General features: G+C 39.5%; 1 protein-coding gene across 16 annotated transcripts in view; it reads right to left on the bottom strand.

Annotated features, from left to right (window-relative positions):
- Positions 1–16,066, bottom strand: part of PPFIBP1 (PPFIA binding protein 1) — a 205,760-nt gene that overhangs the window by 2,308 nt on the left and 187,386 nt on the right. For 9 of the 16 annotated variants that reach the window (XM_027541606.1, XM_027541600.1, XM_027541602.1 and 6 more), the window contains 10 exons: positions 14,273–14,444; positions 11,494–11,644; positions 11,113–11,241; positions 8,920–9,070; positions 7,884–7,995; positions 7,651–7,739; positions 3,956–4,078; positions 2,743–2,868; positions 1,833–2,021; positions 443–622 (listed from right to left, as the gene is read on the bottom strand). In XM_027541606.1, coding sequence (XP_027397407.1) covers positions 443–622; positions 1,833–2,021; positions 2,743–2,868; positions 3,956–4,078; positions 7,651–7,739; positions 7,884–7,995; positions 8,920–9,070; positions 11,113–11,241; positions 11,494–11,644; positions 14,273–14,444 — 1,422 coding nt within the window. Of the gene's footprint in view, positions 1–442; positions 623–1,832; positions 2,022–2,742; positions 2,869–3,955; positions 4,079–7,650; positions 7,740–7,883; positions 7,996–8,919; positions 9,071–11,112; positions 11,242–11,493; positions 11,645–13,765; positions 13,799–14,272; positions 14,445–16,066 lie in introns of all 16 variants that reach the window. The other 7 variants (XM_027541599.1, XM_027541598.1, XM_027541604.1 and 4 more) reach the window with 1 other exon arrangement.

Below are 16,066 nucleotides of genomic sequence, written 5' to 3'. Positions count from 1 at the left end.
TCCATGACCTGATACTGAAAAGGCTAAGGAGTAAGAGGTGTCCATTCCTGACTTGTTTTGGTATGTAGATTTCCTTAATACTGAGATAGGCATAACATAGGTAAATAGTACAGGCTTTGAAGCCAGCCTGGCAGGCTGGAATCCCAGCAATTCTACCAGCTCTTCTGTCTTAAGTTACTTAAGCATTCTATGCTTCAGTTTCCTTATCTCTAAAATGGGAATAACAATGCTCCCTATGTTTTAGGATACCCTGAATATTAATACATGTAATGTGCTTAGGCTAGTACCTGGGATGTAGCAAACAATCTGTAAGTGCTTGTTATTATCTTACTATTATCTTTATTATTAGGTATTTGAAGAAAACATCTTTAATTAGTAGAGAGCACACAAAGTTTTCAAACAGTGAAAGAACTTTGAAACAGGCCTATGGTGTCACGTTTACCTGCTCTAATCGGTCCAGGTCATCCTCATCATACAGGCGTACATCCAAACCAGGCTTAAATCCTTTCTTAGATGTTCCTCCTGATGCCTGTCCCAACTCCATCGGACAAACATATTCCTCCCCATCTTCCTGTTTCTTCTTTCTCAGGTTCCCAAAATTGCTGAAGGTAAGCTTCTTTGGCTTTAAAAGAAAAACAAACAAAAACAACCAGGGACTTGATAAAACTCACATGACAAAGGACCAGAAACACATATAATTTAAGTATTCACACTACCAAGAAAAGCAATTCGATGACTGGGTATAAGAAAAACAAAGACATCTCAGGCATTTGGTTAACACCCAAATATGATAAATGATCCTCATTATGAATCTCAGAAAATTAAGCTCATTCTCCTTATTCACATCACTAGCTGGGTAGTCACTGTGAAAAGCCAAGAGCCTTAATTGTGACTGACCTTAATGCAATGAGATTTCTGAATGAGGGCTGAATCCAATTTTGCAAGGTCAAAAAGAGGAAAGAGCCATTATTGTATATTCTTTTTGAGCGAGGCTATGATTATCCATACCAGTAACTGCTAAAAGAAGCCCTCATTTTCAGGGAGAAAACTTTGAGAGAAGAAAAAAATCCATCTTTTCACTGGATAGTACCTGAGACTGTATTTAAAGGAGATGCTGATGTTGAGAATTTATATACAACAGACTCTTTCAGAGGTTTCAAATCTGACACATTTTTTTAAGGGAGAAAGGGAGCTAAAGAGAAAGTATTGAGTGGGTAGGGGGAGTGTTTTTTTCTTTTTTCTTTTCTTTTAAAAGGGGTTAGTGGAGGTGCCACGTTTGTGGAGGAACTGATAAACCCTATCTTCACATTAATTTAATTGATATAACAGACTTAGAAGAGTTCACAGAAGAGTGATTTAAAAAATAAAAAGTGATCTAAACTTGGTATGATCCATGAATCCAGGTAAATCTGAAGATATCTACTCTGTGCTGGTCTACCTTGAATCATTGCTTGAGTATCCTTTCCTAACTTGCAAGTCTGGTTATTTATAAGAAAAAAAAAATCCTCCTCTTATGCTTGATTTATCCATAGGATAACGGCAATCAATATTGGGCCCAAGACATGGACTTTCCGCATTGGCAAAAAAATCAATGGTAGATGCCAACATCATGTTCTTCACTCCTGTTAACTCTAATCAAATAAATGATTTGAGCAAAGATCCCTCCAGAAGGAAGCCTTCAAAAATGCATTTTCCTAACTACTCTTAAAGAATCATTTACCTTCAACCCATTCACAAAACTTAGAAAACCTAAGAAAATGGGATAGCCAGGTAACAGCCAAGACTGAGTCTTTGCTATAGGCAATTATAAAATGGTAGGAGCTTGAACCAACCTTCACTTTGGCGGTCGCGGTTAGAAGCACATAATCTGGTAACTCCATGGCGTCCCGCTTCTGGTGCTGGGCTTCTGCACCGATCAGAAGGTTGAAGTGAGTGGCCAGATGTCTTCGCAACAGGGTCTTACTTGGTGGGATGTTCAGTAACTGAGCCATTGTTTCTACATTAAAACGAGGTTCTAGAACCTACAGGAAAAATTAAGATTGTTGAAGGCACCATGGATCACACATGCCTGGATCGTGCTTTATAGTCTGTAAAGTTCTTTCATTTAGTTATCTCCAATGACTCTCTCGACAGCCTGGTGAGGATAGACAAACTGTGGACTTTGATCTTCAATTTAAGTATCTTTTCTTTGTTTTGCCTAAGCTAGTGAGAAGCAGGGCTGGTCCTGACACCCAAGCATTACAAAGTTGGGGCTTCTACCTCTGAAGTGGCACCTTTGGGATCGACTCCTTATGCAATATCAAGGTGCTGCTGCTGCTGCTAAGTCGCTTCAGTCGTGTCCGACTCTGTGCGACCCCATAAGACGGCAGCCCACCAGGCTCCCCCGTCCCTGGGATTCTCCAGGCAAGAACACTGAAGTGGGTAACATCAAGGTGCAGCAATGCAGTATCCCTCCAGGGGTTTTAAAACATGATCATATGCAAGCCGATGGCCAGATGTTATCCAACATTAGTGAAGACAGTAAAAGAGAAATCAGTTTAAATTCAATCTAGATTACATGGTGACATTAATTTTAAAATATGGGGAAGAATACTCTGAAAGTAAAGATTGACTAGAAATGGTGCAGAAAGGTTCAGTTAGATGACTTCAGGATTATGACAAGCAACTGATAAATCTCCTACTCATTAGACTAATGGAAACAAAATGATAAGGAGTCAATTTTAAATGAAAGCAGAGTTTTACCATGAGCCCACCATGGACACCACTGCCTCTGAGGTTGGGGGCATATTCCGCCAGGTCCACGGAGCGCAGCCACTCCATCACTCGGTGATTGGTCCACTGCTGAACTTCTGATGGGGTGATGCTGTTCTATGGGGACAAACCACCACCCAGAGCTTTAGTCACTGACCACGGGGTTCCAAATATTAGACCTGCCTGCCAATTCTAAAGAGCCTGCCTCAGGGGAGGAAGTCTCTTTAAGAACATGGTTTAAACATTTTGTTAAAATTTTCCATCTTATTTCATGTCTGCAACAGCTGGTATCTAGCTGTCCTTTTTATAAGGGTGAGAACTTTCTCTGTCGTATCTGATAAATGTTGTCTAGGTTCCATTGCCAACAATGTGTCATCTATAATGCCAATTTAGTTTGTAAAGATGCAACTCCAGGTTTTAAGTATGTATGCCATGTTATGATAGGATATGGTAGTACTGATGGTCAGACAAATGGAAATGGTGGGGAGATAAGAATATAATGTGAAATAAACTCAGTATTTTAATAAAGTAAAAAAAAAAAAAGTAAGGAATCTGCCTCATGGAGAGGAGTTTAGCGTAAAGGTAAAATGGTTGTTTGCTAACTTGAACTCTCTTTTAATGAATGTATGTCCCAGAGTTGTAAGTTTTTTACATACTTAGTAAAGCAGTGTTCCAGGAAAGGAAGTCTTTATAGTGATACTTAACTCTGTGGCTTAAGGAGGCAGAAATATAAAATGTACCCAAGAAAGGAGGAAGTACAACTAAAACACAGCTCAGTTACACAGATAGACCCATCGTGGGGGAAAGGAAGGAATGAGTGTGTACTCAGTTGTGTCCAACTCTTTGCGACCCCGTGAACTGTAGCCCACCAGGCCCCTCTGTCCATGGAATTCTCCAGGCAAGAATACTGGAGTGGGTTGCCATTTCCTCCTCTAGGGGATCTTCCCAACCCAGGGATTGAACCTGGGTCTCCTGCACTGCAGGAAGATTCTTTACTGACTGAGCCACCAGAGAAGGCCAAAGGAAGGAATACAGAAACACAAAGCCTAAGAAGTAAATGAGGCTGGATTTGAGGCTCTGAGGGAGCCAGAAGTTTCCCTTCTATGTAGGTGCCGAGAAGAAAAAAATAGGTCTTAGTTTCTCCACTCAGACTGTCACACACATGGAAAGGACGGGCTGCGGAAACCTCAGCCTTAGGTGCTACCTCGTCAGAGGGTCGCCTCCGTAGACAGTTTGGCTCAAAGTTATTGATCCTTAGGACCTGGATGGCCCTTTTGATACTGAGATGGTGGAGCACACTCACGACCTTCAAAGACAGTAAGTCATCCTGCAAAACAAAACAAAAAACTGAGATGGCAGGAGCACCTTCTCAGGAGGATCTCAGAAAACTCAAGTAAAAGGAGAAGGGCCCCTCCAATAGGCCTCGAGGACTTGTCAGGTTTTTCAAAGTTTTTATTTGGTAACAGAATCCTTTTTCCTGTTCTGAACAAAATTTTCTCCAGGACCCCAATATATTAATAGGAGAGAACCAAAATTCACATTGTTCCAACTGAAGCTGATTTCTACCTGTTTATCTCTCTTCTGAGGGAAGTTAGGCCCAAACAGCTCTGAAACACACAGTGTGAAAAGCAGTAGCTAAGCCACTATGAAAAGTGACCCGTTTTGACGTGATTTGATAAAGCAAATAACTGAGTGCAAGTGATCTTCACTGATGACTGAGGGCTGGTTCTCTGAGCTGAGGCATATCGCAGTTTGGAGGGAAACCAGAAGACTGTTCCAGTTGTACCATCCCCCAGCATCAAGAAATCTCTGGTTCTAGATTACTGTGCCTTATCCAGCAGACAATGTGAACAGTTTGGGAAAAGCTATCTTAATCAATGCAAAGCTTTTGGTGAGAGGTAGAGAGAGAAGAGAAATGAAGACATTGTAAGTACCAACATATATCACCAAGCAATTCCTTTAAGGAATAATTTTCACCAGTCTGTGGCTATAGGGAACTTCTCAAACACACCAAAACAAAGTATTTTACAAGAAGGTGATACGGGGAGGCAGTGTCAAGGTAAGTACCAGTCTACTTCCAAACACACCCAGAAAATAAGGAAAATATCCACTTTAGCATACCTTACAGAAAACACATTTCTTCTCTTTTTTTAAGAAAACCTTTTATTTTGTATTGGGGTATAGCCAATTGAAATGTTGTGATAATTTCAGTTGGACAGCAAAGGGACTCAGCCATACATATGCATGTATCCATTCTCCCCCAAACTCCTCTCCTATCCCAGCCACCATAACATTGAGCAGAATTCCATGTGCTTTATAGTAGGTCTTTGTTGGTTATCCATTTTAAGTATAGCAGTGTGTACATGTCCATCCCAAACTCCCTAACTGTCCCTTCCCCTCATCCTTACCCCCAGCAACCATAACTTCAAGAACACATTTCCTATATGGGAAAAATAACCTATTACAGAGATATTTTTAAAATAAAATGATAAGACAGCTTAGATCCAAGCAAAAATAATTTCCTGAGCTTTTTTCTAGATTAAGTTCTTTTTTTTCAAATGTAACTTTTATTTTATCTTGGAGTATAGTTGATTTATATCTTAGTGTTATTAGACTGACTTCTTAAAAGCAGTGCTTGATGGTTAGTTAGAAAGGGCATTTACCATATTTTAATCTAAGATCGAGACACCTATTCAAAACATTTCCACATGGGCTATTCTCAACCAACTGAAGTCTGTCAGATTGAAGAGAAAAATCAAAATGCATAATGTTTACAATGTAAATAAAACATTAATTATTTTAGTTTAAGGGATTTTAAAAGTAGGGACCATTTTCTTTTAAATCAAAACACACTTTTTTGAGGGGAGGATTTTTAAAAAATCCTTTATTTTTAAGTGATTTTAGATTTACAGAAAAGTTGCCAAAGATAGTACAGAGTCCCACACACCCTTTGCTCAGCTTGCTCTAATGTTAACTCTATATGTCATTCTCTATATAACCATGATAGTCAGCAAAAATAAGAAATTAACACAGACAATAATGAAATTCAATTAAACCCAGGCTTTACTCAGACTTCTCCGGTTTTTCTACTAGTCCCTTTTTCTGATCCAGGATTCAATACAGGACACTACAGACAAACAGATTTTTTTATGACTTAGGATTTCTGCGGTCAAATCTTCTAAGGTAATTTATTCTTTCATAGACATGAAAATTATGTTTGCCTTTTGTGATTTTCAGTCTGAATTTGCTCACATTCTCAGGTGAGCAAATTCTCACAGCTCACATTCACACTGTTCTCAGTATGAACATCCTCAAACCTAAATAGGCAGGCCAACAGCCACAAATACACTCTGACTTTCTACTACCTTCTAACAGTGGCAACATGGTTAAGTTACTCGATTTCTCAGTTCTTTTGCTTCCTCATCTAAAAGCTTGGATAACAGAGTGCTACCTCGAGTACTGCTGAGACCTGAGCATTAATTATGAGTAAAGAGTTTAACAGAGTGCCTGGCACAAAGTAAGTGTGCAACAAGCCACACGCTGGTGTTATTTTACCTGTACCTTACATGATGTACCCACCGTGGTTCAAACTTCTGTTTCAGTGATGGAGAAGAAAATGAGCTGGACTCCAACTTTCTTTGATACTGAAAAATTCCTAAATAAATCAGCTCTTTGAAACTTTCCACTTATTTTAAAAAGGTACTTGTCTGAATCGAGAGAATATCATTGATATATATACACTGCAATGTGTAAAATAGAAAGCTAGCAGGAAGCTGCTATATAATACAGGGAGCTCAGCTCAATGCTCTGTGATGACCTAGAGGGGTAGGATGCAGGTGGGAGAGGGAGGTTCAAGACAGAGGGGATACCTGTATACTTACAGCTGATTCACAGTGTTATACAGTAGAAACTGTACAACAGTGTAAAGCAATTATATTCCAATTAAAAAATAAAGCTATTATATAAAAATAAAGGAAAGTTAATATGGGTATATGATTCTTATACAAATTAAGAGAAAAATATACTACAAGACTTTCATATTTAATTTAAAAATTTTGTTCAAAAGTAATTAGAGCAATTTTTAACAGCTTTCACAGCAAGGTCCAAGTCAATAAAGTTAATTTAACAGTTTCCACTGTCTTAAAAAAAAAAAGATACTTGTGGTAGTTGGATCCGTATCCTAGACCACAAAAAAGCCATTTAAAAAAAAGTATCTTAGGCAGGACACTCCTAGTACCATGAAGTCTAGAACAAGTTCTCCTGCAACCCATCTCTCCCTGCTGTTGTAAAGTGGGGAAAAGTTTTTCTATGCATTGGACAGAAGGCTAGAAATAGCCTTACAACAGTAAGGAAGGAATCCGAGTGAAGCCCGACCTTTACCTGTCTCCTCTTCACTCCAGCAGAACTGGGCTGAAGTGAGAAGGGCTAGGGGGTTTCAGGAAATAGTTCTCAAAAGGGGAAGGAAGGGAAAAGACAGTTCCAACGGTACTGTCCGAAGGGCAGCCTTTCCAGTGGTCACTACTAATAGAAGTGTACCACTTAGAAACTGCCAGGGTTGCAAAACTCTACTTTCAGTTTTAAATCTTTTTATGAGATGTTATTCTATATCATAAAATGCACCCATTCAGAAGTGTACACATCAAGGTCTACATTGTTGAATATATATAAAGTTTTATGTAGCTTAAGTCAGGGTTTCAGAATTTCCCAAGCCTATTACAATCACCAAATCCCACAACATCAACTTAGAAAACTCTGCCTGCCCCTCTCCTCAAGTTAAAGCAATACCTTCAAAATCTGGTGGAACCATTGTGAAAACACTGTATTTTGCTTACTCGATTTCTGTGTTTTTCAGAGAAAGGTAACTTTAGCCTCCCCAAACCCTAGGAGTGAGTCACTTACAACAGTCATGTAATGAAGCATTCGACCATCTACCCGTCCTTCATCAAACTGGGTCTTGTACTGGGGGAGGCCAATATCATCCAACCATCCTATGGATAGAAATGAGTTCCGTTAAGGAGCCACAGAACATCGGTTCTTGTGATGAAAAAGAAAGAGCAGCTATATATGTGTGTGTATGTGTGGGTGTGTGTATAATTTTATACACACTCATCCATGAATTGAAAACCTCTTACTAGTGACCCAGTTGAAATCCAGCTTTCCATGATTGGTTTCTTCTTCAGATCCCAGGGCTTGCAGTGCCAGTTGGAGTTTCTTTCGATGAAGGGAATGCTTGATTCCAAGCTCCTGAAATAGTAAACAGAAACACTGGCATTACAGCTCTGTCAACATAGGATGGCAGCCATTGGCAAAGGATGCCAATACCTCCAAAATCAAGCTAGTATTGAAGACTCAGTAATTACATTAAATCAGAATACTAACCCCGGCTATAAAATGTTGCTGAACAAAAGGCTCCCGGAAAGCCAAGACCACTGCAGTTGATTTAGCGGTATTCTAGATATTCCCACTAGGCTCCTTCCTTTGCAAGATTGGAACTGTAGGATGCATAACACCAATTCTACTCTCATTTCGTGCATGTGTGCTAAGCCGCTTCGGTTGTGTCCAACTCTTTGCGATCCTATGGACTACTGCCCACCAGGGTCCTCTGTCCAGGGGATACTCCAGGCAAGAACGCTGGAGTGGGTTACCATGCCCTCCTCCAGGGCATCTTCCCAATCCAGGGATCAAACCCACATCTCTTATATCTAACATGCATTAGCAGACGGGTTCTTTACCACTAACGCCACCTGGGAAGCCCACTCTTATTTTGCACCAGATGTTAAATAATTGGGAAGAAATGTTAAATAACTAGGCATAAAATGTAGGGCTTTTCTCCCTTGTGCAAAGTACAACTGAATTGCACATATTACGTTGAGAAGACGGACCAATGATAAAGCCACAGAATGGTTTTGAGAATATTAACTGAAACTTTATGATTATGGCTCTATAATTATTCTTTCATTAAAATGCCCAGTGGCTTAAGTATCTCAAAGGAATCATTAAGACCAGGTCCTCCCTTTTTAAGTCCATGAGATAAAATAAGCACAAAGCAGGAACTCAAGCTTTTTGCAGAGTACTTACTAGCCCTACTCACTTCCCTTTCTGGAAAATAAAACAAGCCTATGTTCACATTTTCTGTCTCCACTGTATAAACAAAATAGAGGCATTCACCTTCTCTAGGTCTTGTTGAGAAGCCTGCAAAAGTGTCTGGCCAGATGCAATCCAGTGCTTGCCAGAATTCAGGTAGGACCCCAAACCCTGTTCCACCAGCCAACTGCAAACCTGATCCTTGGTCCACTTGGCAAATGGCATATCCAAGTCACTATGGGAAAATGAACGATTATATGAAAAAACAGTTCAAAGTCAATCCTGTAACTTATCATGAGGGCAGAACAACTGCATGTTTAATAGATACAGAGATTCCCATCTGATTATGAAAAGTCTAATTTTTAGGATGTATTTGGTGAAGGAAATGATACTTCCTCATAAGGGAGATGCATGCTCCCTTGTGTCAAACAAAGCCACAAAAGATTCAACATGATTTAACAAGACCATGTTCTATGGAAGGAGACTGAGTTAAATGCACTGATCAAGGTATTATACTAGTATCAACCAGTGTTGTTTAGAGGTTGAGTCTTCAGAGAACACTAGATCAGACTGAAGGAAACTCAAGTCTAACTTGAATTAACTTTAGAACTACAATTTCTCTCCACGTGGTATTCAATGAGAAGAGGGCAATATGCCATTCCTGAGTATGAGATAGTGCACTCAAAGTAAATGTTTGCTTTCTTTTGTTATTTTTAAGTTAATTTTTAATCTGGAATCTAGTTGATTTACAATATTGTATTAGCTTCTTATGCAATTTTTACAAATAGCATTCTTGTTTGGAAAAAAACAGTGGGGCAATGAACAAGAAAATTTCTTTTTAGAACAGCACAAAGAGCTCTTCTACTGTGTACAAGAGAACATATGGCAAACGAGACTGCTCTGTGTTTGAAGAAGGCCAAAGAGTCTCCTCCTTGATGAAACCGGTGCCCACTGTTCTGCCTGGGTGGGAGGGACCATGTGTGAAAGGTTTTAAGTCTATTCTCTTTTTAAAGATTTAGTATCATGACTTGTGCTATATGTTTGCCAACCACACCCTTTGATGTTTAGCAAGAATGTGGAGCAGTTCCAAACCAGCCCTAAACTGGGATAAAGGTGTAGGAAAAGTTCTTAGAGTCTTAACAGATAAAACATTACACAGTCCTGATGAACTGAATTCTGATAGAATGTATGTCTTTTAAGTGCTTTCACAGAATCTATTAACTGTTAACGTTTGGTGGTTTAGTTGCTAAGTCGTTCCTGACTCTTGCAACCCCACAGACCGTAGCCCGCCAGGCTGCTCTATCCATGGAATTCCCCAGGTAAGAATATTAGAGTGGGTTGTCATTTCCTTTTCCACGGGATCTTCCTGACCCGGGGATCAAACCCATGTCTCCTGTGCTGCAGGCAGATTCTTTACCGACTAAGCTACCAGGGAAGCCCTGTTAATGTATACTGAACAGTTATTTTTTTGCTAGATACTTAAAGCATATTAACTCATTCAATCATCACAATCATCTTTTTGGGGTAAGTACTAATTCATACTATGGGAAACAGAGGCAGAGAGCATGAAAGTAATTGGTTAAGGTCACTCAGCTTACAAGAAGTGGTGAAGTCAGAAATCAGGTCCAAGCACTCTATCTCTAGAACCTATTCTCTTCCCCTCCCCCCTTAATTATAGCTGAGTTACAATGCTGTGTTAGTTTCTGGTGTGAAGTAATTCAGATATATAAATATATATATATATATATATATTCTTTTTCATATTAATTTCCATTACAGTTTATTATAGGCTTTCGAATATGGTTCCCTGTGCTATACTGTAGGACCTTGTTGTTTATCATATATATAATAGTTTGCATCCGCTAATCCTAAACTTCCACTCCGTCCCTCCCCCATCGCCTCTTCCCCTTGGCAACCACAAGTCTGTAGATGCTTTTCTTAACCACTACACTTTCCCATCTTTCCAGAGCTACGATTTAGAGTTCCTATAATTATTTTTTATGTAAAATTTAAATCCAAGAGCCATTCTAGTACAGATGTTGCTGACATTTCAGCTCAGGTTACTCGCCTAGCTCACAGAGCCCTCACCTTCTGTATAGTTCCTCATTAACCACAGCCAAACGGCACTGCTCTAAAGATGACAGAGGCTTCCAAAGGTGCAGCAGTAAGCAATGGATTCAGCTGTCTAACCCAGGGTCAATAACAACACTGCAGATGCTCACAAGACCTTGAGACTTGGGAGGTGATGCAAATGTCCATTCATGTGGCTGCTCCTACCTGTTAGACTGTCCCAAATCACGAGACCAACCCAATCGGGGCCCCGCAGTTGCCCTTGTCCCTCCTCTTTTGAATTCAGACTCAGACATGTCATCTGGGTTGAATGTAGTGGACTGACTTCTCCTAAGTCTGTAAAGAAGACATAGCACATTAGACCTGAAGACACCTTTGACTTTAATTTGAACATTTTAAACTGATGCTTATGTATGTATGGTTAGAAAAGACATTTGGATTTAAACATTGAGACTCAATGAGTTAATGAATCCCAAGTCACAACCTTCCCTCTGTAAAAGGATCACAAAAGCCCTATAACCATTTTTAGCCAGTTTCCCAATCATCCCTACATTTGAGCCACATATAGGACAAAGCTCTGTTACTTACTTTCCAAAGAGTCTCATAATACCCCGGGATTTCTTTTTGGAATCTGGAGATGGTGGAGACATCTGGAAGGGACTACTTCCCTGTGAATTTTTCGGCCGAGAAGATACACCAGCCAGATCTAGGTGCTCCGGTGTCTCCTTCTCCGTTTCAGCTATTCCAAGAACAGAATACACACTTGATGAATTTTAAAATATGGGATGAACACGCCTAGATGTTAACCTCCTCGGTTTAAGCAACTGTTAAGAATTCTTCTTCTGTTGATCTATAAACCAGTGACTTAGAAAGAGCACCCTGCAAATATTAAAAATGGAAAACAAATCTACATCCTACTCTACCATCTACTTTGTTGTGTATCAAGTTTATTAACATGGGAATTACATATTCTTTGAGATCAAAGGTAAAATAACATTACCATACTCTTTCCTTAACTGATTTGAATGCATAATGAAATCATTCTCGAAATTACTGCAGCACTTGGTACTGTTGACTACTTCCTACAAAGCCATCATCTCCTTTAGCTTCCTGACATGACACGCTCCTAGATGTGTCATCTGAAAGTTTCCTTGCTGTAGCACTGTTTTCTCTTCCTCTTTCACTCCAAGATTCTCTCCTGGGTTCCTTCTGCAGGATCTTTTGACAGATTCACTCACTCTATGCTCAGCATGAAATGATGACTTTGCTCATTTCATGAACAAAGCAACTGGTATCAGAATCTCTGAGCCTAATAATCTCTCTCCCCAGCTTCAGTATCTGAATGTCAGTGGATATTCCCAATTTGATGTGCCAAGAGTACCTGGGACTTAACAAATCCACCCAATTTTCCTGAGAGTCTTCTTTTACATTGTCTTATTTCATATTTCATTAATACCAGGTAACTTTCTCCCTGTTACTCCAGTCTAACCTCTCTGTCATTTTCTTTTCATTCCCTTCTCCCCTTTGGCATTTAAATCAAATTGGTTACCAAGTTCTGGGAATTCTTAAGAAATTTATTCTTAATTATAACCTGTTATGTTCCAAGAACTAAGAAAAGAATGAACTGGATAGTCATAAATTTTTCTTATTAAAACTTTTCTTTTGATATGAAACTAGTGCCTGTTGATTTTGCTTTAATAGAATAACACCCAAATCTGCTATCCTCAGACTTCCCAGCATCAACTCTCCTCATTTGTTTAGCTGTCGATCTCACACTAGCAAACACAAGGATGCTGATTCCTCGATGTGAGAATATGCACTTTTACAGAGCAAAGTAAAAATTGTACAAAAATCACACGGACAGTGTTTCAGCAAGATCTAACAGTTGCAGAGGCTGACTTGTCTATGAAGCAGAGCTGTGATTACAGGTTATGGTAAGCAGCATTGATTGGCCTCTCAATATCAACAATACATTTCTCCTAAGAAAGATGCAAACACATTTGAGACCAGTTGTCTGGATAGATCATTTTCATTCATCCTGTGTATATGCTGGACATTTAAGGCTATGAAGAGAGAGAAGTCACTTTTGTTGACCCATATTAATATGTGGATACCTATACAAGACAATAGGACCTACTGGGAAAATCCAAAGGAATCTATCCATTCAAACCCTACAGCCATGATAGAGGTACTGGGGTCTCTGAAAATGCTGCCCAGCTCTTCCTCATTTTAAAAGCATCCTGTTTTTATTTATTTTGAGGATAACCTCCGTACTACTGTATTCTTTAAAAAGGAAAACTGAGCTTTCCCTCTCCTAAAATCACTTTGGGGGTGATTCCTCAGATATTGTTGTAACTAAATGTCACCTCCATCTTCAAAGTAATATGTCAGAAGGATGTTCCTCTAAGAGAAGTAAGTCTAAAATGATCATTTTTGGTGTCTTCCACAGACCTGTTCAGCTAAAAACATTTCTTTCTGGAGTCTGGGGAAATGTTACCATCGAGGAGGAGCTGCAAGGCCCTGGGAGTTAGTGTGATGTGATGTACTTTGGGGTGAAGGAGCTGGATTTATGACGCCAGGAAACTCCTGCCCTGCACTTTGCCGGCCGCTGGGCACATCTAGGTCCTCACAGAGCTGCTTGCAAGGTGCCATTAGCATGGGTTACAGCAGCATTTAGGCTTAGAAGAGGAGGCTCTACAGACAGTCCTGGTGAGCAGAAGGTGGAAGGAATCCTCTGGAGTAGAGGACTCCATTTTCTGATGCTGCCAGCTCGCTGTCTAGAGATCAAGATGCCAAGAGCAGGGATTAGCTGGGTTGGGAGCACAGCGCTGGCAAAGGCAGGCATGCAGGGGTACGGTACCTAAGGTGGGTGCACTGGCACTTCGTTTACGATCTTCAGAAATCCCAACAACGCACACAATCACACGCAGCCCAATGGAGAAAACACAGGGGAATGACAAAATGAAACACAGATCAAACTCCTACTCACAAAATGCACAGGGAGAGGGGGCGCCACACTGTGCTTCCGATGTTACACACAGACTCTATTAGCAGCGTCAATATGGGGTGAATTTATCCGCTTTCAGAGTAGATGGGAAGCTGTTTGTAATGATGTCAGAGAGAGCCACGGGTTTTGGTTTTTCCTCTAAGTTTACACCCAGAACAGGGAGCAGAGTGAGAGAGTCCACACCAAGCTATCTTTACCTCTGAATTAAGCCTGTGGAAGCATTTTTTGTTAACTTTTCCCCCCAAGTCATTCACCTTCATTTCTGAGAAAAAGAAATGTACAGATAGATGAATAAGGGAAGAGATTGGTCTTTTCCTGACTCTGGAAGAATTAAGGAAATGGCATTTTGGCCACACATACCCAAGTTTGGCGCACTTGCTGTCCTCTTGTTACTTTTGATTTTAAAAAAACCACGACCAAAGGAAGATCTGGCTTTCCGAGTGCCAAAGGGATTGTCATCCCCAGAGGCATCATGTCCTGGAGCTTTGGGAGGGAGGGTCCCAAAGGGACTGCTCTCTACCGGAGCTTTATCCTGAGAGAGAAATAGCGATGAATGTAACACAGCATGAACATGCATAATTACTGGTACATGGCAGTACCAAATACATTACACACGTGACTTTAGTTAAAAAAGGATTACTGAACACATTCATTATGAATGTCAAATGTCCTGTTAGAAGTTTAAAAAGTCAATTCTGATTTTTACTTAAGGAACAGCAACAAAAACATGGTCATCACCAATCTTAATCCGTGTGTTTAGGGCTTTAAGTATTTAGGATAGATATAGACATTCTCAAATTTTATTTTAATTTTATTTGCCTCATTCCCTCAAAGACACAGAGATAAAACATTACGTCACTGGAGTAGCAGTAGATTTCCTACTTTCCTAACAATCATGACAAAGACCTGGTTATGACATAGTTCACAGTCTTTATAATTACAACAATAAAATCCCAATATAATGTAATTATTCTATAAAGTAGACATTAGTCCTGAACTTCTATACCAGCAGTATAAGAACTTTCTACTCCAGTTAGTTTAAATATTTCCTCTCAAAGAATTAATGATAAAATGAAAGCACAATCAGCAACTATTTAAGATATCTAATTTTGAAATGGGATTCTGGGTTATATTCATATCTCACCTGCAAGTTACCAAACATGGATTACCAGTTTTCAATGACTGTGATACATTCAAATATGATTAACCATTAAAAAAATACACTGAAATTAAATTTATCTCGATTGATTCAGAAGCCACTTCAGATCCTCACAATATTTCAAAATCCTTATCAAGAATTTTAACTGTGGCTTTAAATATAGGTATACCTCCTTTTATTGCATCTCCCTTTATTGTGTCTTGCCGATACTGTGTTTTTAACAAACTGCAAGTGTGTGGCAGCCCTGCATTAGTGCTATTTTTCCAACAGCATGTGCTCACTTTATGTCCCCATGACACATTTTGGTAATTCTCACAATCTTTCGAACTTTTCCATTAATATTATATTTGTTAGGGAAATCTGTGATCAGTGACCTTTGATGTTACTATTGTAAAAGGTGACAGCCTGCTGAAGGTTCAGATCATGGTTATTTTCCAGCACCTTTTAATGAAGGTATGTAGGTGGTTTTTGTTCATATCATGCTACTGCAGATGTAATAGATTATGGTAGTATAGTGTAAATATAGCTTTTATATGCACTGGGAAACCAAAACGTTTGTGTGACTCACTTCACTGCAATATTTGCTTTATTGTGGCAGCCTGGGCCTGAACCTATAATATCTCCGAGGTCTGCCTGTAACTTAATTTTGAGCTTTCTGCTTATTTAAATTGGTAATTATACTGTGTTAGTATTATCCAAGGATTCTTTTGTCTGCATGTTCTCATTTCTTGAACATCTCTCGTCCTCTCTCTCTTTTCTGCAGAAATAGAGAGAAGGGCAAGAGAAAGGCAAGAGAGAAGGGCAGAGAGAAACAAGCTTTTAAGGTGGATATTTTTCTCTACATTTCTACCATTCATAGTAACTAAACATGTACAGATGCCACAATTCAGTGATTCTGTTATCTACGTCTCAATGCTCTATGTCACACCACTTACTGAATTAGCAAAACAAAAAGAACAATGACTTGAATTGTGACTGATCTACTTTCTGTGCTT

Source organism: Bos indicus x Bos taurus, chromosome 5 (assembly GCF_003369695.1).
Source record: "Bos indicus x Bos taurus breed Angus x Brahman F1 hybrid chromosome 5, Bos_hybrid_MaternalHap_v2.0, whole genome shotgun sequence".
Taxonomy (NCBI): Eukaryota; Metazoa; Chordata; class Mammalia; order Artiodactyla; family Bovidae; genus Bos; species Bos indicus x Bos taurus.
Note: the sequence above shows the minus strand (reverse complement) of the source record. Positions and strands in the feature narration are given on the sequence as shown.